The 26,146-nt window shown below is 37.7% G+C and overlaps 1 protein-coding gene across 2 annotated transcripts in view; it reads right to left on the bottom strand.

Moving 5' to 3' along the window:
- Positions 1-26,146, bottom strand: part of LOC149179933 (ras-related protein RABC1-like) — a 270,374-nt gene that overhangs the window by 122,795 nt on the left and 121,433 nt on the right. For both annotated transcript variants that reach the window (XM_089415850.1, XM_089415851.1), the window contains exon 4: positions 294-359. In XM_089415850.1, the coding sequence (XP_089271976.1) occupies positions 294-359 (66 nt within the window). The remainder of the gene's footprint in view (positions 1-293; positions 360-26,146) is intronic.

Below are 26,146 nucleotides of genomic sequence, written 5' to 3'. Positions count from 1 at the left end.
TTTGCCGGAAATATTTTTAATCTATAAATAAATTTTGTTACAATACTATGATTATGAATACCACATATCCATTTCACAATAAAATTATTTAATACATTTTATTTTAATTTAATTTTATATAATTTTTATAATTAAATTAAAAAACAAAAAATACATAATTACCTTTAAAATAAATTTAAACTCTCTATCTTAATAAGTACTAAAAATATTCTATACTTACTTAAATAGAAACACAACTAACGTATCATAAGTATACGGCCTAGAAAATACAAACTTCAAAAAAATGTTGTTACCCAATATGATGCCTTGTGCTCCTCTATAGTATGTACTTGTGAGCGTTCTAAATTTCTCATTGCCAGCTGCAAATAAATCAATTGAAAAGCCTAAGACACATCATTCAAGTATAATATAGATTATAAAAAAGCATTATTCTATTATTTATGCAAGTTGAAATTCTAAAAAAGCATTAAGAGCAAGGTAATTATTGAATCTTTACATAACTAGGCAAATGTGAACTCAATAGTGAATACTTAATTAGGTGTCACAAATTTTTTAGAACTTCAGATAATGTTATAAGTGAGGTTAATAGAAATGCCTGGATAGCAATAACCTAAAATTAACAATATTATAAAATATTTATATAATAATTATGTTACATGTTAAGAAAGTATAATCATGTAAGAATACTGAAAATTGAAATAAAATATTTTGGAATTATTACTATTTAATTATACAAGTTGATTCAAGAAGTTTCTAAGGTGGTTGTATTAGCACCTCAACTATATAAGTGGAAAAGTCTAATTCACAGGTGCAATCTTAAAGTAATGGACATAAATTGTATCATTTTTGCTTCCATATAACTTCCTTTACATTTTTAACTGGATTTCAAAAGACAAGGAGGACAATCGATAATAATGGGAGTTGTAAATACGTAATATGATTATCTTTAGAGATGCAAGGACTTATTTTCAAGAATTAAATCCCATAAAAGTTATAGCATGTAACATATAAATGATTCAAGACTTAGTGAAATAATATCTTAAACCGATTTAACCTTAATGAAACAATCATATACCACACCAATGCATTTTGATGCTAAAATAATTAAGGAATTAATGGATTAAATTCTAAACCTGGTTTACAATCTTTAATAAATGTAAAATTCTAAAATTGTGCCTCAGTGTGATCACTTGCTCAATCTATTTAATGATGTAGTATTAAACTTAAAGGGATGAATTACAAATCTATGAATAATATGCGAGAGAAAATTCTAGATTTGTAAGAGATTAATTAACAACCCATATTAATAATAAATCCTTGAAACAATGAACTCAGGTTTAGCAAGAATTTGGTAAAATAAATAGATAACTTGAAATAAACCCAAATTATGCTTTCAGAACAACTTCAGTTGAGAGATAAATCATGAGAGATATAAACATAAAGCAATAAATAGATTATATCTTGGCGTGAGGAGCAATCTTGGATGCTTGACATTTAGGTTGATGGATATGCTCACTTGTTGAGGATGACATCATGTTAGACAACTTATTTTCCCACACTTTGGACAAAAAGGAGGCAGTTCATTACATTTTATCATTATGAGAGATATCTTATAGGTCGGCTTATGACCTATTGACGTTTTATCATTATGAGAGATATCTTATAGGTCGTCTTGTGACCTATTGACCTTGTGAACACTTAAAGCCATGTTTTAGGGATTTTACTTGTAGTGTTTCCCAATTCAACTTCGTTACCCTCCTATAAATAGAGGGGAATCGAATTCGAGGATTCATCATCACACACACTAAAAAATTTCAGTAGAAAAGAGTGTGCACTAGTTTTCTCTCTTTCACTTGGATGCAATGGCTCTCTAGATAGTGAATTGCCTTGGGGAGAATATGTCTTGCATGGAGAAATTTTCTTGGATTGTCGAAGAGATGCTTGGATGAATGATGTAAGTTTCATGCTATTTTTCTTCCATTTTGCTTATAGTTGTTGGAATTATGGTTTATATTGTGCCATATTAAAAATTGCTATATTTTTTTATGAACTCTTCTTTCTTATTATGTAAAATTTGTCATCAAGTATCCATCAAAGGAACTAGATTGCATTCTTTGAACTCAAATCTTCTTAAATTGAAAGTTGCTAGGATTTGGTAGTAGAGAAAATTCCCTCTCTTCCCCCTCTTTGTCTAGGGCCCTATTATTTTAACATTGTCTTATTTACTCCAGTGCCCCATTTGATTAAAGGCACTAGTCTTTATGTCAATCAAAAAAAAAAATCATTTTCTTGCATTTTATGGTAAACTAAGGTTAGGGTTTGGAAAAATATGCATTATATAACTTAATTTCACCCATATGTTATTTTCATAAAATTAGCCATTGCATTTATAAAAGTTAAAAGGGAAAATTCTATCATTTGATGTGTTTTTCACCCTTAATTTTAAGGTTGATGTCTAGGGTTTGTTTGTTGTTTTGTGCATTTTTAACCATAAAAAACCTAGTGTTGAACTACCTCATGTTTACCCTTTTAATATCGTTAGACCTATTGTTGATAATACCCTTAATATGCCATTTCAAACTATTGTTGTAAGTTTTGGATGTTGTAAAAAGTGCATTCGCGTACAAACCCTAATTTATAATAGCAATCCATTAATTGATGGTGGCTAGTATGATAACAAACTTGAAAATCTAAGAACTTATCTTGACCTCCTATGCTTAGCCAATAGTTTAATACAATCCATTATCTCTCTCATCCCAAACCCTTATTCACTGAATATCTTTCTAAAGTGTATTAATTAACAAGCTCCTTAGAGGGCCATTTAGCTTAGGATTCATTAGTCATCTAACCTCTAAGTCTTGTTGGGAAAGGATCACTTGTGGGGATAGTATCCATCCACAAAAAAATAGGGGAAAAGCCACTATGTGACAATGGTGGCAAAGCTCAATATTCCCATAGACTGAGAGTGCTTTGTGAGGCTCTACGCTAGGCAACTAGATTTTGCAGCAACATTTTTAGTGCCATTACTAGATAGGAGTTGAGTCATTTTCTTCGTAATATGAAGTCTATGATTAAATTAATTTTGTTGAGAACATCCCAAAGCCAATGTTAAAATTTCTCATCCAATGAATCCTAAGTCTTATTCCAACTTGGGATCTTCTAGTCAAATGCCTACCAAAATGGTTATTCCTCCCAAAAAAAAGACTATCCCAAAGAATCTTATAGATAAACCACTAATGTAGCTAAGAACCTGTTTAGTATTGCTTCTAGCTCAACCGCAATGGCAAAGGCATGGCTCACTAGTGTTTACGAACCCCTGGACATGAGTGTCATTCAAGGATATCCCAATGAGATGCCTAAAGAATTTGAAGAATGTGCCCACGTTTTTAGGGATTGATGTAGTCACAATTGATCAAGGCGTTGATATATTTTACTAACATGTGGCTGGAAGAGATATAGAGGAAGAGGATATGGTCATGAGACTCTTTTCCCTTTCTCTTGAGGACAATGTTAGATCTTGGTACCTAGATCCACTTGCTCGAGGAAACAAAAATTGGGACCAATTATATTATGTGTTCAACAAGAGGCCAAAAGAATCAAAATGAAAGTATCAAGAATTTCAATCAAAGGTTTGATTTATTATTTAAAAAGGTACCAACCAATTTCAAACCTACTACAAACACAATCCTGATGCAATATATCACTGCATTTGATGGACACTTTTCCTATGCCTTAAAGGACAAGGAACCTACAAATCTTGAGCAAGCCAAGGTGTGTATCATGACTATTGAACACAAACTTGCCACACCTAACATTGATTTTCTATCCTATCCTGGAGCCAACGTAGAAGTCAAGCATAAACCTTTATCTCATGTTGATCCAAATTTGCAAGATTCTGATCCAAATTTCGATAAAGTAACTAATGAGCTTATGCAAGGACAATTCACTATGATGAATAAGTTGACTCTTTTAGATAAGGAAAGAATTTCTCATCCAACCTATCCTCTTAAGCCTCAATACAATAATGACAAGGTCCCAAGAAGGAACCCAGTCCCAAGTGTTGGCAAGAATGTCATCTCAAAAAATGTACTTAACACTCTTTCCCCTATTAACATGATTAATTAGGAAGGGATCCCTTGACTTCCACATTGCAATGACTCCCACACTAAAGAGGATTTTCCTAACAACTAGGTTGGGGAGGAGGAAGGCTCAAAGCATTTGAACTAGATAAATGACTCCTCCTTAGCTACTATTCCAAATAAAACATTCCTTATTGTTCAACAACAATATGATGAAATGATTAGAAAATGTGTAAGAAATCCATTTGAACATGATAATGCTATTGAAACAAGGGATACATTTAATGGTTTTTTTTGTACTAGGAGAAATAAACAAATGAAAAATCCTAAGGCAAGTAGCAATAATGCCCTCCAAAGAATTGAACAAGAGAAACTTTGTCCTTTAACAATGGAAAAACCAAACCCACACCAAGCCAAAAGGGCAATGATGCTTCACTAGATGTTGATTTTGGAAATGCATTAACTAAAGTGAGTGTTCCTATCCCTTTCTTATAACTAGCAAGGCTTGATACCCAAAGGGTTCAAATAAAGAAGATCCTAAACATTGACAAAGAACATGAATATCCTCCCATAATATTACAAAATATGTATTATGATCAAAAGGATGGGGGACATTCACATTTATTCCCATCATTAGTGGTAAATAATTTGATCCTACACCATTGTATGCTTTACTCTAGAGCCTTTTCCAACGTAATTCCACTTAAGTTCATGAATACATTATTGTTACAAATCACTAGACCATATAGGAATGTGTGTGGATTTGACTCCAAATTTATCCAATTCTATGCTTTGATTAAAGATGTCAATGTCGGTTTAGCTACTAATCGTGATATATCTATGTGCATGGATATCACATTGATTCTTTTGATGCCTAGGGCATGGTCTTATCAAGAAAATGGTCATCCAACAAAGGTTGGCATTTGCAAATGGATTTATATTATGCTACCATACCCACCTTAGGCAAAAGGGCATTTATCGTTCATATAGAAACCAACATCCCATAGCATGTTGAAGACAATGGAGGACACAACCATCATATATATGATATTGATCAAGGATCAATGAATGAATATTCCCTCACCAATCCAAAGACATTAATAGAAATAAATCTGATGATCTCCCTTTATTTCCTTTTTCATCTAAAGATTCCAAAGAGAGAGAGAAGCACCCTAAGCCCTTGAACCTTCAAACAATCAAGAAGCATTTTTAGCCTTAGATCTTTGGGAAGTTGGAGGTTGATGAAGATATTGGGGGAAGCATATGTCAAGTAAACTCTTTACTTGAAATTAAATGATTGAACAATCATAAAGAAGAAGAGGTAATGGGTAAAAAAAAAGATAAGGACTTCTAAGTTGGGGAATTTGTTCTTGTTGATGATGACCCTTATACTTATAGGATCCATGGAAAGGTAGGAGTAAACTACTTTTGTATATCCAACCTTGATGGAGTGAAGTTGCTACCACCAGTAGATGTCAATCGTCTTATCCTTTATACTATGTCTTAATGAATTTTAGGGAGTAGGTTATACTAGGATTATGTGCCTTGCATTGTCATTTATTCATCCTTCTTTAATTGTCTTCATGTTGATTTTCCTACGTAATTAGATAATTTTTTTCTTTTATTTTGCTAAAAAGTTATTATTCTCTTATATCGCAAGGGTGATGATCATCACCTTGCTTAATTGTTATCGATCAGTTTCCTTAAGTGTATGGGTAACAGGTCTAGGAGAACCAAAGATTGCTAGGATTCTTATGCACTCCTCATTCGACCACATGTCCTTGAGTTGGAGCCATATGTTACCCCCCTCAAGTGGGTAAAAACTTAGGAGAAAATTTGTCTCCTGTTTGATTAGCTTGCCATCCAACAACCCCATGGTGATCCACACATAGTTATGTCTCATAACTCTCCACATATGCTTCAGACAGTTTTATTCTTCCATCTGGAATACTTCTTAAAGGAAGTTGGTCATATATTCTAAGGTACACTAACCATTTATGTAATCATTTTTTTTCATTTATTTTAAGAGAATTCTATGATGAATCACAAGTTGAGTTGGATGATTAAACACTTTTTATTGTATTCTTATTCCCATGTTTCATCTGGAAGGTTATCTTGTTGTCCCTAGTCCATTGTGACCTTCCTTGAGGCCTTTTATTTCCATTATTTAGGAGAGGCACATGTAGGAGGCATTGATTGATATAGTGTGCACAAGGTAATCCATACTTATCACTTTCCATCAATCCCTTGTCTCCACATCCATTCCTTGGGTTGATTGTTATTTGTCAATGGTATTGGCACACTTTATCTTCCTATTTGAGTAAGGGCCCAAAAAATTTTCCCTTAAAAGGTTAATTCAAATGAAAGAAAATATAAAATGCAAAAGATGTCTGGGACAAATAATAGTTGGTGCTTCCTTTCAGTTAGTTCTAATAAATTAGGGATTTGGTGCTTCCTTTTAGTCGGCATTGATAAACGACGGAGTTGGTGCTTCCTTTCATTTGGTGTTGATAAATTTGAATGTACTTTATATATATATATATATATATATATATATATATATGTTAAGAAAAGAAATTTGTGGTAGAAAAGAAATTTGTGGTTTTCTCTCGCTTTGGGCTTCCATATAAAAATCTTTGTGCTCTATATATTTATGTTCTTTGCTTTATATCTACGGATGCATTTACAAATTTTTTTGGAGTCAAAATTTGTTAATATTGATTTATCCCCCCTCTTAGTATTGCTGAATATTCCAACAATTCCTAGGATATGGTAAGTATGTAGCTGAGATCCTAAAGATATTTTAGAAGGAGGATTGCAAACCTTGTTGGAACTACTGAGGGGGCGTGAATCAATATTTTACTTTTCCTTACAATTAAATATCAAAGAAACCAATAACATCACATGAACACAAGATGCATATATAAAATAATTTATGTATATTACAAGGGAAGCTACAACTTCTGGTTTATCAGCGACAATTGGAATGACTACATCCCCAAGTAATTACCACCCACTACTGGAAGGAGCTACAACCCCTAGTTTACTAGCACCCATTGGAAGGAGATGAACTCTTGAAGGAAGATATAATTGCCCCCCCTAGCACCACCCTACCACCCCATAGAATAACAGATACAACAAAAAACTTCTTGGGCTCCCATACCAGGGACAATGACCCAAATACAACAATATACAATAACTATTATCTCTCCCTAAATAAGTTCAACCTCATGTTTGATCTAATAATTGTGTCGTTGAAATTCTACCTTCAATGCAGTTATAGGTATCCTTACACTGACCTTCAATTCCGCCTCACAACTTCTCCAACAAAAGTTTCTTCAAATCTGCTACAAGAGCTGCTTCAACAAGGATTAGGTATAGATCAACAAGCGTTGCTTCAAATTTGCCACATATTTTCTTCAAGGCAAGTATCAAAGACTGCTCCATAACATGTAAAAGATAGTTACCAGAGGTCTGCTTCTGATTTCTCCAAAATTCTGCAAGAATACCTTCAAGGTGACCTCCAAATGTGGCTCCAGGTCTTCTACAACACAAATATTAAGCCTACTCCACAACTTTACAAGAATCAAGACATGCACCAATCTCAAGACCAACCTTTTATAGAACTGATATTAAGGTTTTTTATAAAGACAACTTCAAGACCTGCTCCAAAAATGTGATTTATCCTCCCTTAAACTTCCTTCCAATGTAGTTGAACAAGCTCAGAATAGACTTCAATTTATCTTTGGATAGCGAACCTTTTCTCCTTGAAATAGACCTTAGAAAGCAAAAAAAAATGCATTGACCATCTTAGAACACTACCTCAAACTAGTCCAATCAGCTTCAAGGTGTGGCTTGTAATAACTTTAGGAATGTGTTTAGAGATGTTCAAGATCAAACTTAGAAGGAGGGCCAAAATTCACTTCAGGACTGCCCTAAACAGGGCCGAAATTTTGACCTTAAGGTAGGACCAAATTGGGTCACAGGCATGCCAAATTTAGGCCTCATACATGTCGGTCTTAAAGCCCATAAATTAGCCTTTAGAAGGCCAAAAATTCAGATTTTTCAAAGCCTTAGAACACTTGTCACAAGGTCTAAATTAATATTAGAAGAGAGTCGAATATGAACCTCATGGAGTTGCCAAATTGAGTCATAGATAAGCCCAAATAAAACACCTTCTCAAATAGTCTTGTTCAAAATGTTACATAGAGAAATACTTCTTAGTTTTTTGGCCTCCTTCATGGATCTTCAACAAAGCACTGGCCTCATACTTATTCCTTGAATTACCTCTAACTACTCCTGCATTTTTTACCTCGGATTAGCTGAATTAATTGCCTACATTTGTCCATGGCTAAGGCTATATGTGTATGTCTTAGAGGGGGGATATATTGGGGTCAACCTGACATATTAATTTATTTTGAAAGGTTACATCATTTATATGAGTTGACTTGATCTCCAAGAAGTATTTTTAGGAAGCCAACTTGACTCATTATTTGAGGTTGATTTCATCATATTTGGAGGGTTGACAAGGAAAGTTTAAAAACAATAAATTAATGAAAACTTATACCAATTATAAAATTTAACCAAACATCACACTGCCATTAACATCTCAATTTGGGACAATGGTGTTGGTGTGAAATCCATACTTGGGGCGTCAAACTTCAAAAATTAATATCTCTCCAACCAAGGGGACCTGCAAGGTGTGCCACATGTCAAACGAAGTGGATTGACAAGGGCAACCAATTTAAATGGTCCTTTCATCCAAACTCACTGAGTTGTGCACACAGATCACCAAACAAATGTTGGCCCATTCACCCTTTGACATCAATGACAAAGTATTCCAACAAACTTATGGAAACTCCCATGATCACCAATCTAAAGAAGGTGATAGATTAAAATTTAGAGTTTGTGGATCGCACATTATGCAAGTAGTTGATAAGTCCTTTGAGGTATTTAGTCAACACCAAACTAGATATATGTTTTGCAGTGAACACCTTGAGTCAATTCATGGTGGAGTCAAGGCAGGAGCATTATGTAGCAACAAAACATGCACTCGGGTATTCAAGGGGCACAATGGAGTATGGTCTCAGATATCTTGGAAATGGTGAGGTGAAGTTGCATAGGTATACATACTTATATTAGGCAAGAAGTGCAACAGATAGGAAGGGAACTTTAGGGTATTGTTTTAGTTTGTGATTGGTGATGATATCCTAGTTCAGCAAGAAGCATACTTTTGTGGTAGTTAGTTTAGTAGAGGTAGAGTATATGGTAGCTAGTATATTGATTTGTGAGGCCATTTGGCTTCACAAGTTACTTGCATGTTTATTTGATTAGGAGTTGGATCCCATGATGATATACTATGATATTCAAAGTTGTATCAAACTCTCCAAGAATCCAATGTTTCATGAGAAGTTGAAGCACATAGAGATTAGGTACCACTTCATTTGAGATAGGATTCAAAAGGGATCATATGTACTAGGAAATCAACAAGCTGCAAATATTCTAACCAATCTCTTGGAAAAAGGGAAGATTAAGGTACTTAAAGACAAACTTGGATTGGTGTATAATTTCTTCCTCGCTAAGAGGAAGTGTTGAGAATTATAGTTAGGATGGAAACTTCTACACATGTTTAATGTGCACATGCGAGAACTAGTCTGAGATATTTATAAAAAAAAGCTATTTGAGTAAGTTATTTTAATTTTAGGTAAGTAATTTCATTTCATAACTCACTTTAGTTAAAAAGTGAGTCTTATTTTTAGCATTTGAGTCTAAAATTGGACTTAGACTAGGAGTAATCTTAAAAATAGATTCTCTATTAAAAATATAAAGATAGGGAAAGGTAGAACACACACTTGAGTTGTTGATCAAGAGAGAGAGAGAGAGAGAGAGAGAGAAGGTAGTAATGGAAAAGGAATTCCCAGGCAGGATGTAGTACAAGAAAATGGTCTATACAATTGTGTACAATCATATGGACAAGTATATATGTGTTTGTATAGTTGTACAAACATACCAGACATGTTTTCCTATAGGTCATACAACAAGTTTCTATTGTTTCTGGGTTTTTCGTCAGGTTGTACAGGCTTAGTTTAGGGCATTTTTTGGCATCTATGCATGTTATATTTTGGGCAAAATGTGGAGGTTTCATTGTAATTTTTTTTGATGGAATGAAAAGCCAATTTGAAGGAGTAATTACCTGTGTGAAAATTTATTTATGTGATTGATGCATGTGAAAATTTATTTATGTGATTGATGCATGCTAAGAGAGTTAGATTCTTATTTCTATTATTGAGTAAATTCAAGATCCAATTTATTTAATAAGGCAACATAGGACAACAATTACCTAGGGTTTGAAAATTTTACACATATAACATAGAACTATACACTATAGTGCAAGCACTATATCAATGGGGGAACATATTCTCGACAAAGAGACATCACATTTGGATCACAATTTTGTGCACTTTATGGATTCCCTAGGAAAATTGTAGAGCACTAGGCAACTTACATAAATAACCTTCCTAAATAGTGCCTTTTTCATGCTTAAGCATAAGAAGTGAACATCCACTTATACCGTGTATTGTTTGGGTAATCCTCTAGTTGGCACATAGTTGATATTCCTAAATACTTGTGTTCACAACATATATAACTAGTCACAATTACATGTAGAAGATCTAGAATCGACACAAACATTCCAGAGCCTCCTTACATGTAACTATGACGTACATCACTACGTCTAGGACAAGTTTCTATACTTCTTTGGACATATTTGTGTCCCACAAGGTAAAAAACATCTAAAACTAATTTGGAAGGATTTATATTCCAAACTAGAAGGGAATTTTGGTGCCTAAAAGACTCTTTTGGTGTAGAAAGATTACTTTACAAGCCAAAACTTTGTATAAATGTCGAGCGCTATATTTTAGTGCATATTGTGTGTGCTATAGCCAAACCAGTGAACAAGAGATGAGGGTTGTATATGCCTCTTCCCATATAAAATAGGCCTTGGGAGTTTATCTCCTTCAATTTCCCAGCAAATTTTCACACAACAATGTGCAATTTTGACAACATTTATGTGCTATAGAGAACCTCTTGCAAATATAAAAGAAGGAAAATGGGGTAGCATAACTAAAAAAACCCGAAAGTAGTTAGAGGATTCATGAGAAGGAAATCCCACATTTACATATGAGTGAACTATATAAAAATGACAAATGGGAATCTCATGAGAGTACATTTAAATTAAATAATTATATGAAATACACAACATTACAAATTGGATGGAAAACAAAGAGATAGAAAAGGACATACAAACTGTGTAGCATACTATAACAATAACAAGTGTAAGTTGACAATTGGTCTACATTCTATGTCTTTAATGCTTATTTTAGATACTTGTAAAACCCCATGACCCTTTTATTCATATCATAACCTATTTAGACATCAAATGATGCTTTTTAACATTTTCATTGATGTTTAGGGAAACAATATGCACCTCACAACACATAAATTAATGTTGTATAGTTTGAGAGATATATAGTTCGATCTAAAGTACCTCCAGATTGGATGGTATATATACCAACCTATTGATAATGATTGTTTCACTGTGGGGTGTGTTACCCACCAAAAGTGGGTGACCCCTAGGAGAAATTTTTCTCCTCTTCATCTCTTCCAGTCGGCGGCCAACAACCCCTGAGAGCCACCTTGTAGCTAATGTGTGTTGGGTCGTGTTATATTCTTTACACAAGTAGCCCACGTAGTTAATCGGGGGGTTAGAGGGGGGGCGGAGCCCCCTCTTCGATGCGTTGAACGTGTAGCCAGGAGGGGGGGGGGATCACAGGGGGTTTGAGGCGTACCCGTAACCCCACTGTATGGGGTTGGGCGGGCCCACCTATGGTTTTGTGCATGATTTTCGCACATGGTTTTGGATGCGGTGGTTTTTCGGTCCATGGTAATGGATGCTTCGGCATGTATAAATATGTATTGTAACATTGAAAGGAATATAATGAAAAATCAAGCTGGTAGTCCTGGTTTTGGGATCCAGGGGAAAATCTCTGTGTATATGTGTTTTATGTGTTATGCTCTCGCATTGTTTATTTTACGTGTTTTTAGAATTCGTATGCAGGTAATTTCTATATGGGGTTAAAACCTACATTTGGTATCAAAGTTGTTTTGGCTTCAAGGGGGCGTCTTTGTTGCTGAGGGGTTTCGCTTGGGCCTGTGCTAGACCCTGTTCAGTGGGAGATCTGCGAGATTGATTCTGGTGGTGAAAGAAGATGGCGAGTAGTGGAAAGATAGAGATCGAAAAATTTAATGGTCAGAGTTTTGATTTTTGAGATGAGACAGAAAAATATGGAGAGCCAGAATGGTGATGCCTTGTCTGTACGAGGACGGTCCCAGAACAGAAACAAAAATAAGTCATCGAGTGGGAGATCTAAATCTAGAGGGAGATCTAAGTCTCCAGGAAAACCTGTAAAGGTGGTGTGCTAGAAATGCGAAAAGGAAGGGCACTACAAAAGGAACTATAAATCTAAAGCTCCTGATAAAGGAAAGGGATCTGATGATGCTCCTTTTGTAGAGGCGAAAACCACCTCAGATGAAGGTGGGGATGTGTACTTGGCTTCTTCAAGTACACATGTAGATCATGAGGCATGGTTAATTAGCTCAGGTGCATCCTTTCACTTCACTCCCCATAGAGAGTGGTTCTGCGAGTATGAGAAATACGATGGTGGTGATGTCTTCTTAGGCGATGATAGGAAGGCCAGAATTGTTGGTCGCGGAAAAGTAAAGTTGAAGTTGCAAGGTGCAAGGGTTAGAACACTTCTGGGTGTTCTGCATATTCCTGCATTGGCCAGAAATCTGATTTCTGTAAGCAAGTTGGATGATGCAGGTGTAAAAACAGTGTTCGAGAAGAATACCTGCAAGATGGTTCGAGGAGCACTGGTATTGATGCGGGGAGTTTGGATTGGAACTCTGTACAAGTTGCAAGGTAGCATGGTTGTTGATGGGTGCAACAGTTCTGTGGTTCCTGAAAGTGGAGCAGGAAATCTAGTGGTCTCTGGAGAGAAGACCATGTTGTGGCATCAAAGGCTTGGACATATTAGAGAGAAGGGCCTTTGAATACTTCATGGTAAAGGTATGGTAGAAGGTATGAGTAATAGCTCTCTGGATTTTGATTTCTGTGAAAATTGTGTATATGGGAAGTAGAATCGGGTGAGTTTCCCCTCTGGTGGTAAGAGGGCGAAACAAATATTAGAGCTTGTGCACAGTGATGTGTTTGGACCTGTGAAGGTTCCATCACTGGGTAAGTCTGTGTACTATGTATCATTTATAGATGACTTCTCAAGGAATACACGAATATATTTCCTTAAGAAGAAATCTGAAGCATTTGACAGGTTTAAAGAATTTAAGGCTTTGGTGGAAAACCAAACAGAGAATAAGATAAAGGTGCTAAGGACAAATAACGGTGGAGAGTTTTGCAGTAAGGAATTTGAAGAATTCTGTAAGAAGTATGGTATAGCACGGCAAGTATGGTATAGCACGGCAGAAGACTACTTCATATACACCTCAGCAAAATGGAGTTGCAGAAAGAATGAACAAGACGTTGATGGAAAAGGAAAGAAGCATGCTCAGTGGTTCCAGGTTAGGACAAGAATTATGGGCAGAGGCGGTGGAGACAGCATGTTACCTAGTCAACAGATCACCTTCATCAGTGTTGGAGGATAAAACTCCACAAAAGGTATGGAATGGTAAGAAACACTCTCTTTCACATCTGAGGGTATTTGGATGTGATGCATATGTACATGTTCCAAAGGAGAAACGAACCAAGTTGGATAGTAAATCTGAAAAGTGCATCTTGATTGGGTACAAGAATGGTTTAAAGGGTTATAAGCTTTGGAACCCAGTAACAAGGAAGGTTGTGTACAACCAAGATGTGGTGTTCAGAGAGGTGAAATATGTTATTAAACATGAATTCCAACCAAAGGAACCTGAGAAGATAGAGTTTGAGCTAAAGGAGGAAGAATCAAACTCTACAGCAAAGGAGGAATCAAAAGATGAAGAGCCACAAACTCCGGGTGTGAGAAGATCAGTTCGAGAAAGAAGGCAGCCAGAAAGGTATAGTACATTTGCTTTCTATTCAAATTTTGCTTTATCTATTACTGATGATGATCCCAGAATTGTAAAGGAAGCAATAGATTCAGAGGATGGAAAACTCTGGAAAGAGGCCATGGTTGATGAAATGGCATCTTTGCACAAAAATGAGGCTTGGGATCTGGTGGAGTTACCAGCTGGAAGGAAACCCATTGGAAGCAAATGGGTGTTCAAGAAGAAGACAAATGTAGAAGGAAAGGTGGAGAAATACAAATCTTGGTTGGTAGAAAAAGGTTATTCCCAGGTGCCGGGAATTGATTTTGGTGATATTTTTTCTCCTGTTGCCAAGGTAACCTCTATTAGATTACTTTTATCTGTTGTTGTTGCTTTTGATTTTGAGGTAGAATAGATGGATGTGAAGACAACATTTCTTCACGAGGATCTAGAAGAGGAAATCTACATGAAGCAACCTGAAGGCTTTGCGGTGAAGGGTAAGAAAGAACTGGTATGCAAGTTAAAGAAGTCTATGTATGGGTTAAAACAATCACCAAGGATGTGGTGTTAGAAATTTGATACATTTATACGGGGACTTGGCTTCACCAGAAGTAAATCAGATCACTGTGTGTATTTTAAATTAATTGGTGACGTGTTATTTATCTGGTCTTGTATATGGATGATATGTTGCTGGTTGGAAATGACAAAGAAATTATCCATGATTTGAAGACCCAATTGTCCTCCAAATTCAACATGAAAAATCTTGGTGTTGCAAACTATATTTTGGGCATGGAAATTAAGAGTGATCAGGCAAAGAGGAAGCTCTGGTTAAACCAGAGGAAGTATGTCGAGACAATACTGCAGAGGTTTAATATGTAGGATAGTAAACCAGTGAAGGTTCCTATTCCTGTAGGTGTGAGGTTATCTGCTAAACAGTGTCCCAAGACACAAGAAGAGGAAGAGGACATGTCCCGCGTTCCATATGCAAGTGCAATCGGTAGCCTGATGTATGCAATGGTTTATACTAGACCAGACATTGCACATGCAGTGGGAGTATTGAGCAGGTTTATGTCAAAACCAGGGAAGGAGCACTAGACAACAGTGAAGCGGGTTTTTAGGTATTTGTGTGGTACTAGTGATTATGGTTCGTGCTACCAAGGAAGACCAGGATTGGACAGAGTGTTGGATATTTGTGGCTTTGTTGATGCAGACTGGGCTGGAGATCTGGATCAAAGAAGATCTACAAGTGGGTATGTGTTTAACCTATTTGGAGGTGCAGTCAGTTGGATGAGTAAGAAATAATCTGTAGTGGCACTATCAACTACAAAGGCAGAATACATGGCAGCCACTCATTCAAGCAAGGAAGTAGTTTGGTTGCAGAGATTGTGTTCAAATATGGGGTTAGTATAGGGAGCTATAAGGATAGACTTTGACAACCAAAGTGAAAGTTTCTTGGCAAAGAACCCTGCATATCATTCAAAGACAAAGCACATTGATGTTTAGTATCACTTTGTGAGGGATATGATAGAAGACAAAAAGGTGTTGCTAGTAAAGGTAGACACTTTGAAGAATAATGCAGATGCATTGACAAAATCTGTGAGCTCTGAGAAGTTCTCTTGGTGTAGAGAGACAATGGGCATTTCAGGGCTGGAAAAATGACTAAGCTCTCTTGTGGACCCCTGTGGAAAGAAAACAACAAGTGGGAGAATGTTTGGTTGTGTTATATTCTTTCCACAACTAGCCCACGTAGTTAACCAGGGGGTTAGAGGGGGGGCGGAGCCCCCCCTTTGTTGCGCCGAATGTGTAGCGGGGGGGTCACAGGGGGTTTGAGGCATACCTGTAAGCCCACTGTATGGGGTCTGGGGCAGCGCCTCGAAAAATTTTGGTTTTGGACCCTATGTTAGGTTGGGCGGACCCACCTATGGTTTTGTGCATGATTTTCGAACATGGTTTTGGACGCGATGGTTTTTCAGTCCATGGTATTGGATGCTTTGGCATGTATAAATATGTATTGTAACATTGAAAGGAATATAATGAAAAATCAAGCTGGTAGTCCCGGTTTTGGGATCCAGGGGAAAATCTCTGTGTATATGTGTTTTATGTGTTATGCTCTCGCATTGTTTATTTTATGTGTTTTTAGAATTCGTATGTAGGTAATTCCTGTACGGGGTTAAAACCTACAATGTGATGTGTCATTCGTATCTTTTCCATTTTCAAAAGTCATATGTTTCCTTTCCCATTTGTCAAGCACACATGTTGGAAGGTGGGCTTCTGATCAAAAGGTACTTTATTCATTATGAAATCAAATGCTTATGCTTGTTTTTATTTGGGCATTTTAACATGAATGATGGGATTACTTGAAAAAAGGAGGGTCTTGGTCATAGTCTTGTTCCCTCACCATAAATGGGGGGGGTTAATTTCCTATCCTAGTCCAATGGGATGACCCCTAATGGCATATGGCTTTAGGAAGGGGCGCTACTTGGGAATTCATGATTGAGATAGTGTGTCCCATCTATCCCATTTCCATACTTATCAATTCCCTCAATACATTATGAGCCCTTATTCCACCCCCATTCTTCAGGTAAACTGGCCATTGGGTCACTGGGATTTGGCATCTACACATCCTCATACCTTAGGTAGGGCTTGGAAATGCACCCTAGAAAGTCGATGCAGCTAAAAGAAAAATAAAGAGCATATAATGGCCACAAGAAAAACAAAGGAAAAATCATAATTCAAAAGATGGTTGGGACTTATAATTTAGCACTTGGGAAAAAGCCATGCATGAGCACTACCTCTATCATATGGCTATCACCCGGTTCCTGGGCCAATGTTTCCCTATCTCATAGAAGACAAGGAACCCTTGCATGTTCGAACCCCTGATGGGTGATGAACTAGACCATCCTAAAAGGGGTAATAATTCTTATACATCATACAAAGAAAGCTCTCATTCCTCGATCTATGAGCATTAATATAGGGAAAAGATCAATAAAAATTAAAAGGAATTATAGAAGGGTGGAAAAACAAAGGGCGAGGTAACTCTTGCATCCAAGATTGCTCCCTCCTTGCATCTATACACCCAGGCTGAGGTATCACATCATAGTTGGTCCCTTTGACCATGGCACTTGGCCATGGATTTCCTTTTCTCCCCCTCCATTCCATCATTATTCCTGTAACAACCCCTTGTCAAAATTTCATGTTATAAAAGTTGATAAAGGTAAAATATGGCCACGGGTAAGGGACATGTATTCCAAGTTGAATGTTGGGCAAGACATCCTACTGTGGGTGTGTTGATTTATTGTAGCATCGGATGTGCTCTTAGCCTAAAAATTTGCATGGAGGTTAGGACACATGCATTCTCCAATACCCATAAATCGTTTTGGGAAATTCCACCTGGAGACAGTTTTATTAAAATAATTAATTATTTTTAATGGGTCCCTAAGTCTAAACTTAGGAAATTAAAATAATTAATGGGTATTAATCTAAACTCTGGATGAAACTTCTAGAAGGAGATGGAGACCGAGTCCAAATGATCTAAGCAATTGATTAGAATCTAATCTAGGTCATTGGTTCTCAACTGGAGGATTATAAGAAGGACATCGATGGGCATATGGAGAACACATCGAGTGGAGATCAGAAGATCGATTTTCTGAAGCACAGCAGTTGCCGGGAGAGGAATTCGAAGTGATCATTTGCAATGAGGGGTAGGGATAGTATTTGCTAGGAAGCTTTCCTGGGCCAGAGAGTACAAGGCAGAGAGGGAAGAACAACATCTAGAGAGGCTGAGGCTAGGCCACGCAGAGCTGACGTGGTGGCAGTGTAGATCCTGAAGGGAGATCGAATTCCTGCTGAGAAAATCAAGTTTCAGAAGCTGGGAGCCGAGGTGTGAAACTGAGAGGCTGAGAACTGCAGTTTTCAGCCAGCAGAGGGTCAAAAGGAGGAACAGCGCTATCCCCAGTAGAGGTGATGCAAAACTGTGTGGGGTTGACGTAGTTTTGCATAGAGGCTGATGCAGAAGGGATGCAGAGGCTCATTTCCTACGAGATCAGAGCTGTGTCTTCCAATGACAGGGTGAGATCATATCACTACTCATTTTTTCCAGTTTCTCTCTGTATAGGATATCTAGTTGGGCATCCAACGAATTGTACTCAAAATTACTACTGCATAATAATAAAACCCTTACCTGTTGCATCGGTTTTCCCACACAGGGTTTTTCCGGAGACATTTGTCCAAAAATAACTGTGTAGATTTGTTGTGTATTTCTTTCTTGCTCAGTTTCCTGTTTCCGCATTTTATTTAAATGGTGAAGGCTGCAGTTTATTTGTTTCAGTGTTTACTGTAGGAAACAATAAATAATTTTGTTTAGCAATTAACAAATAGAAGAAATGTAATCAGTTGTTGTAGTAGAAATTCGGGCATCCAAATTTTGACATGGTATTAGAGTTGTAGGTGAAACAAGAGAGCAGAGCTGGAAGAGCTCAACGTTGAAGGAAGAAAGGAAGTCAAAATATTGCATAGGAAGCAAATCGATTCCCCAAAGGGATTTTGCAATCCAAGTCAAGAGGGAAAGATTTTCGTGGAAAATCTCTCTCTGAGTGAGTTGACAGACGTAGGATTTCTAGATCGAAATTTGTCAGTGGTAGAGGGAGCAGCGCAGCAGTAGCTTCAGTGCAGAGAAGTTTCTCGTGAGACGTAGTTTTGAAAGTAGTTGTTGGGAAAAAATACGTCAGAAGGAAGAAGAGAGACACTTGAGGGAATTTCTTCCTCAGAGAATTCCTAGCTAGGGAATTCAAATTCTCAATTGTTGAGCAACAGCAGATTTATTGACTCCAACAGGGAGTGTGTAGGCTAGCCTAGTGTTGCGCAGAGGAGAGAGGAGCTCATTCGACAGTTCGTTGGTAGAGATGGAAACCAGTGGATTGAGAGATCAGGATCGGTTGGATGGTGCATCCAACTATGTGATCTGGAAGGAAAAGATGAAATGCCTTCTAGATGAACATTTTCTCAAGATATACGTTGACAACATGGTAGTTGTGCCCGCGAATCTAGATCCGCTCAAAAAGTACAAGGGAGTGACGGTGAAGACCAAGAGAATGATCCTTGATGGAGTGAAAGATCATGTAGTCTATCACATCGTTGGTAGAGGACTTCCAAGGAGATATGGGATGCCTTGTCGATGCTATATCAGGGATATTCCGCATAGCGGAAGATGTACTTGGAGTAGAAGATGAGATCCATGAAGATGTAGAAGGGGGAACGCATTGATCTGTTCCTTGCTAAGCTTCAGGAGACTCAAGACGAGCCGGCAGCTATGGGGTCAACAACTCAGTCTTCCGAGATGGTAATATTGGCCATGAATTCAGTTTCAGAGGAGTGGCAAGTTTTTGTCCAAAGCGTCCTGGGCAGGGATAATTTGCCAGACTTGGAAGGAATGTGGGCAGCTCTTAAGCAGCAAGAGTTGAGGAGAGACTTGATCAAGTGTAAAATTTACAGAAGCAACAACAATGGGTTGAAGCCCAAGGACGAGGATGAGAATGCAACCCTTACATCCAAGGGGCAGCAGGAGCAGTAGAGGTGGAAGAAGGACGTTTCAAAGATTAAATGCTTCAGGTGTGGTGAATCTAGTCACTATGCTACAAAGTGTCATCTCAAGCACAAGGACAAGGATGAGAAGCATGATCTGAAGGTTGCAACCGCAAAGATCAAGGAGGAGGAGTTTTCCATGACAACTCAAGTATCTCTAGGAGGGAGGTTGGGTGATCTAGATCTGTAGTTCGAAAGGACTGTAAATGGACAGGATCCTTGAGGATTCCACCTCTCATATCAATACCTTGCTATGGGAACCTAGATCAGGTGTAGCAGGATGGACTAGTATCAATTGGTGCAAAGGAGTGCCAGAGTGATAGTTGCAGTGGCTAGGAGTGCTAGAGACTGAGCAGCGCAAAGCATAGCAGAGTTGGCAGCAGTGCAGATGGCACAGAGCAAAGGTCAGCAATAGCACAAAGGCTTCATAGGGCTAGCGCAAAGCCTAGCAGCAGTCAGAACTCCAACAACAAGATGCATCATATTGAACACATGTTCAGTAATTTTGGATGATTTTCCATTACTGATACAATAGCATTAGCAGTTGGAGAAGGTTGTAGTGCAGATGCAGTGTTGGAAGTGGTAGGGCCAACAACAACACGAATGCAGAATTTCATAGGGCGTTGCAGTACGTATGAAGTGTCGATAGTTGCAGGGTCAGCAGTAGTACAAATGAAGCAGTTGCATAGTAGTTGATGGGTGGTGATGTCAGACATCAACAGTGCAGAGGGAGATGTTATAGAACAGGGAGATGCTTCAATAGGCTACATTGTTAGAGCACATTCCTTGCTAAGAGGGAGTGTTGATTTCTGGTAGAATTAGATGTGATCTTAGCCTCAAATTTTGCAGAGAGGCTAGGACACATGCATTCTCCAATACCCAGAAATTGTTTTGGGAAATTCCACCCAGAGACAATTTTATTAAAATAATTAATTATTTTTAATGGGTCCCTAAGTCTAAACTTAGGAAATTAAATAATTAATGGGTATTAATCTAAACTGTGGGTGAAACTTCTAGAAGAAGATGGAGAGTGAGTCCAAATGATCTACGCCATTGATTAGAATCTAATATAGGTCGTTTGTTCTCAAATGGAGGATTATAAGAAGGACATCGATGGGCACTTGGAGAACACATCGAGTGGAGATTACAAGATCAAATTTCTGAATCACAACAGTTCCCAGGAGAGGAATTTGAAGTGATCTTTTGCAGTGCGGGATAGGGATAGTATCCGGTGGGAAGTTTTCTTGGGCCGGAGAGTACAAGGTAGAGAGGTCAGGGCGACGTCCAGAGAGGCTGACGCTGGGCCACATAGAGCTGACGTAGTGGCAGCACAGATCTTAAAGGGGCATTGAATTCCTGCTGAGGAAATCGAGTTTCAGAAGTCAGGAACCGAGGTGTGATACCTAGATGTTGAGAACTAGAGTTTCCAGCCAGTAGAGGATCAGAAGGAGGAATAGTGTAGTCCCCAACAAAGGTAACACAAAGACAGTGTGGGGTTGAGCAGTTCTGCGTAGACGCTGACGCAGAAGAGATGCAGAGGCTCATTTCTTGCGAGATCAGACCTGAATCTTCTAGTGACAGGGTGAGATCATATCACTACTCATTTTGTCCAGTTTCTCTCTGTAAAGGATATCTAGTTGGGCATCCAACAAATTATACTTAGAATTACTACTGCATAATAATAAAATCCTCAACTGTTGCACTGAGTTTCCCACACTGGGTTTTTCTGGGGACATTTGTCCAAAAATAAATGTGTAGATGTGTTGTGTATTTCTTTCTTGCTCAGTTTCTTGTTTCCGCGTTTTATTTAAATGGTGAAGGTTGCAGTGTATTTGTTTCGATGTTTTCTATAGGAAACAATAAATAATTTTGTTCAGTAATTAACAAATAGAAGAAACATAATCAGTTGCTGCAGTAGAAATTTGGGCCTCTAGATTTTCATAGGGTGTTCATTCAGTTTATTATGGCTAAGGAAATAGCGAAGGCTATGGAAAGGAAAAAAGGTATGTTAGCACATTTATTTATGAAAATAAAGGAAAATAGGAGAAAAGGAAGGTGAAAGGTCACAAGTTGCATGTGAGGAGGAAATTGAAGAAAATAGAAGCCTCATTGATAAAAAGGATTCTGAGGACCAGTTGGCGGCCTTTTTCTCAGCTTTGGAGCAAGGTAGGGAAAATCGAGCAAAGGAAGGACAAGGAAAATGAAGGAAATCAAAGATCAAGCAAGGAAGAGCGGGATCAAGCAGTTTTAGTAGGAATACTTACAGGTAACATATTGCATGTGTGATTCCCTAGCTGATTTTGACATGCATGGCTTTTCATGTTGGTAGATGGTTCTCTTGTTGTCGGTGACATTGTTTTTCTACGTTATGACAATTGTTTTCAGCCTAGCCTTGCCTTTTCTAGATAGCCATGGTGTGGTGGGATTGTTTTCTCAGTTTTGAGCTTTGGAATTGCTGGATGGTTTCAGAATCCGGTGTGGAGGTGGTCTTAGGAAAATTCCCAAAGGCCTAGGAATCCCTTGATTGGTTTTGGCGAGATACACGGTAAAGCCTGAAGGTGAAGTCTCGATTTAAGGCCTAGTGATCCGGTGTGGATTGCGGTAAAGCCTGAGAGATTGTAGTCTCGGTTTGGGGCCTAGTGATCCGGTGTGAATTGTGGTAAAGCCTGAGAGACAAGGAGAAGGAAAATTACTCAAGGATAGTGATGGAGTCTGGAGGCATTCCAAGCTTGGTTTGGTTTTGTGATCTCGGTGTTGGTTTTGGTGAGATCACAATTTGGTGAGGGTGGAGGTGGTTTAACCTCTGGATTCCCTTGGTTGTTTTTGGATTGGTTTATCCATGAGATCCCACATTCATGCTTGGAATATGGCACGGGGGTGACTGGCTGAAAGAAAGATTTGGTTCATCCATGTCTATGATCGGTGGTACGTGGAAGTCCTGAACCTGGTCAGATTTGCCTATGTTTAATAAAAGATAAGTTCTCTTACTTTTATACTTGTTAATATGTGGCTTTAATGGTTGTTATCTCATTGTTATTTTCATGGTTTAATATTGGTTATAAGCATGGTTATATGATTGGTTATTTTCATGGTTATTTCATGTATTTACTTGTAACTGAAAGGATAATAGATGAAAGACCTAATTGATGTTAGAACAGTAAAGGGAAGAGGGTGGTGATCCTCCTTGTCAAGTTCCACGCAAGTTATCTATCCTTTATGTGTTGTCTTGTATTCAGTTCCTGTAGATTTCATTGATGACAAGTGTTTGTCAAAATGTCAGTCCCAGTTGGGGATGGTTAGGCCTAGCCCTAGAGTTAGTTTTTGATTTGTAAGTCTTTTTATTATGTAAATTGTGGATTCCTAAGGTGTCATTGAGTTCTGGCCAATGACCTGGCCTTTGGGCCTGAAAAGTGGCTCAAATCTCGGAGACCCGGGCACAATATTGGGTAGAAAAGTCCCTGGACATTGGCATACCATGCTATGGGAGCATCTAGAATTCTCTAGATGCATGCGTGCCCATATCAAGGGAGTGTCCGAGAGTTTAATGGTTTAGAAACTTAGTGTGACCCAGTGGTTGGTTACGAGAGAGGTGGGGACAATTCCTGGGAGTCATGTTGCTGATGTGGAAGGTCTGTATGGTGTGTTTTTGTTGGTTCCGCTTCCTTAAGGTGACTTAGGAGGTTGAATCATATTATAGTAACTTCTCATCACTTGTTTACCCCAGTTGGTCAGTTACTTGGGTAGATGTGAGAGGAGGATGTTACATAGTGGTATCAGAGTGGGTTGCGCTCTCTTCGGGTCATATCTGATACTACAGAGTGGTATCAGAGCATGGTTTACCCCTTGAACTAGATGGGCAATTTGTTGTTCATGCATTCATGTCGGTTGCATATGTGTTCCTTATGCTTGTAGTCCATGTGCTTGTTGCTTTTGCATGGTGTTCATCATGGTTGTAGCAATGTCGCCATGTGAATGTTGAAGGTGTTTTTGTGGGGTGTGTCGTCATGAGTGTATGGTTGTATAGGAATTTTTTATGCATGTCGGTGTCTATATGTTACTATGCGTGCATTTTCATGGTGAATTTTGTTTTGCATAAGGTCATTGTATGCAATTAGGTCCTCATGATGATATTGGTATGTTATGATTCTAATGTGTTGACTAAGATAGAGAAGGAGATGCAGACCATCAAAGTGAATTTTTAGCATTGGACCTCGAGGTAAGAGCATGTCATCATATAGGTTGTATGTTGGGCATGTAGGTATTTAGGTTAAGGATTGTTATATGAATTATGGTTATGTGTATGCCTTTCATTCTTTTGTTGTTGTGGTTACATGCAAGATATATGCTAGTTGATTAGTGTAGTCATGTTTTGGATAGTCATGAATGATAGTAACATGTGATTATATGCATTGGTATTGTTGTTTTATGTTAAATAACTTGATGATTATGTTATAAGTTGTTCATGAGTATGTTATAGGTTAACTTGTTGTTATATGCTAGTAACTTGATGATTAGGGTTATTACATTAAGATCTTGTTAGGTCCCTATAATACTAGTGATTACCCCAATACTATTGTAGTTATATCCCTTATTAATATTGTTGTGCCCCTATTGTCCCCATATTGTTATTATTGTGCCCCATAGAATCCCTCTATTGTTATTTTGTGCCTTTATATTATTATTGTTAGGTCGGCTGGGTTATATTGTGACTCCTTAGACTCCTATATATAGAAAGGAGGTTTTGTCATTTGAATCATCAAATAATCATTCATTTGTGTAATGTAAAGGAGGTTGCCCCCTCAAAGAGGCTGAATTCTAAGGCGTTGATCTATCTTTTCTATCTTTTTGTGAGCCGGTTTCATAAAATTTGGTATCAGAGCTTTGGATTCTAGGGTTTCGCTACTCCAAATAGGTCATCGTGGCATTTTCGCTATAACTTGTTTTCTACGACATTTCAGAAGCGAAAAAAAAACCCATTTGAGACGAAATTGCATTGAACCTTGGGTCTGATGGGCAAACTGAGATAGTAAACAAATGTTTGGAAGGATATCTCCGTTGCTTTGTATCTAATAAACGGACACAATGGGTCAAATGGTTGCCTCTGGCTGAATGGTGGTATAACACTTCCTTCCATACAGCAACACAAATGACCCCATTTATGGCACTTTATGGATATCAGCCACCATCCATCACATCATATTTAAGAGAAAATTCTAAGGTTCAAGCAGTGGAACATCACATCGAGCATCAACAACAAGTCCTCCAACTCTTAAAGGATAACCTCGTGTTGGCGCAGAATAGAATGAAACAACAAGCAGATCAACATTGCAGTGAAAGAAGTTTTGATGTAGGTGATTGGGTATTCCTACAGCTACAACCATATAAACAAATGTCCCTCAAGCAAGCTAAGAAGGATAATAAATTATCACCAAAGTATTATGGTCCATACAAGGTGTTGCAAAAGATTGGTACTATGGCATACAAATTGGAGCTTCCTGCAGCTTCTCGAGTGCACCCAGTTTTCCATGTTTCAGGTTTAAAGAAGGTTATAGGCGACAACCTCCCAGTTCAAACAATATTGCCAGAACTTGACGAGGAAGGAAAAATTATATTGGAATCGGAAGCAGTCATAGAAACAAGAACTCTACAGCTACGAAATCGATCAATTTCGGAGTATCTCATCAAGTGGAATAACTTATCCGCTGAAGATTCCACATGGGAGGATGAGAATTTTATACAGAAGCATCCAAAACTACTCAAGCATTGAGGACAAAACTTTTTTGAAGGAGAGGGGCATGTTAGGTCCCTATAATACTAGTGATTACCCCATTACTATTGTATTTATATCCCTTATTAATATTGTTGTGCCCCTATTGTCCCCATATTGTTATTATTGTGCCCCATAGAATCCCTCTATTGTTATTTTTGTGCCTTTATATTATTATTGTTAGGTCAACTGGGTTATATTGTGACTCCTTAGACTCCTATATATAGAAAGGAGGTTTTGTCATTTGAATCATCAAAGAATCATTCATTTGTGTAATGTAAAGGAGGTTGCCCCTCGAAGAGGCTGAATTCTAGGGCGTTGATCTATCTTTTTGTGCGCTAGTTTCATAACAAATCTTGATGGATTGGTCTATGCAAATGGTTAGGGTCATGATATTCAAGTATGAGTTAATATGTTGGGATATTATGCCATACTAATCTAGCCTGATTGTACATATGTGATTGTTATGTATGAATGATAGATGTTTATGAGTTTATAATGTGAACATGCTGGTTAGTTATTGTTATGGATATCGTTATCTTATTTGTGTTTGAGTTGATGTGTTGTGAAGTTATGTCGTGATAACTAGATTGATTGTGCAGATAAGATAGCCTCCCTTGAGATAAATTAAGGTATGAGCTTG

The sequence above is a fragment of the Pinus tabuliformis genome, chromosome 3_2 (assembly GCF_031772625.1).
Source record: "Pinus tabuliformis cultivar Carrire ecotype Pingquan chromosome 3_2, CPIR1, whole genome shotgun sequence".
Lineage (NCBI taxonomy): Eukaryota > Viridiplantae > Streptophyta > Pinopsida > Pinales > Pinaceae > Pinus > Pinus tabuliformis.
This window is presented reverse-complemented; position numbering and strand designations above follow the sequence as displayed.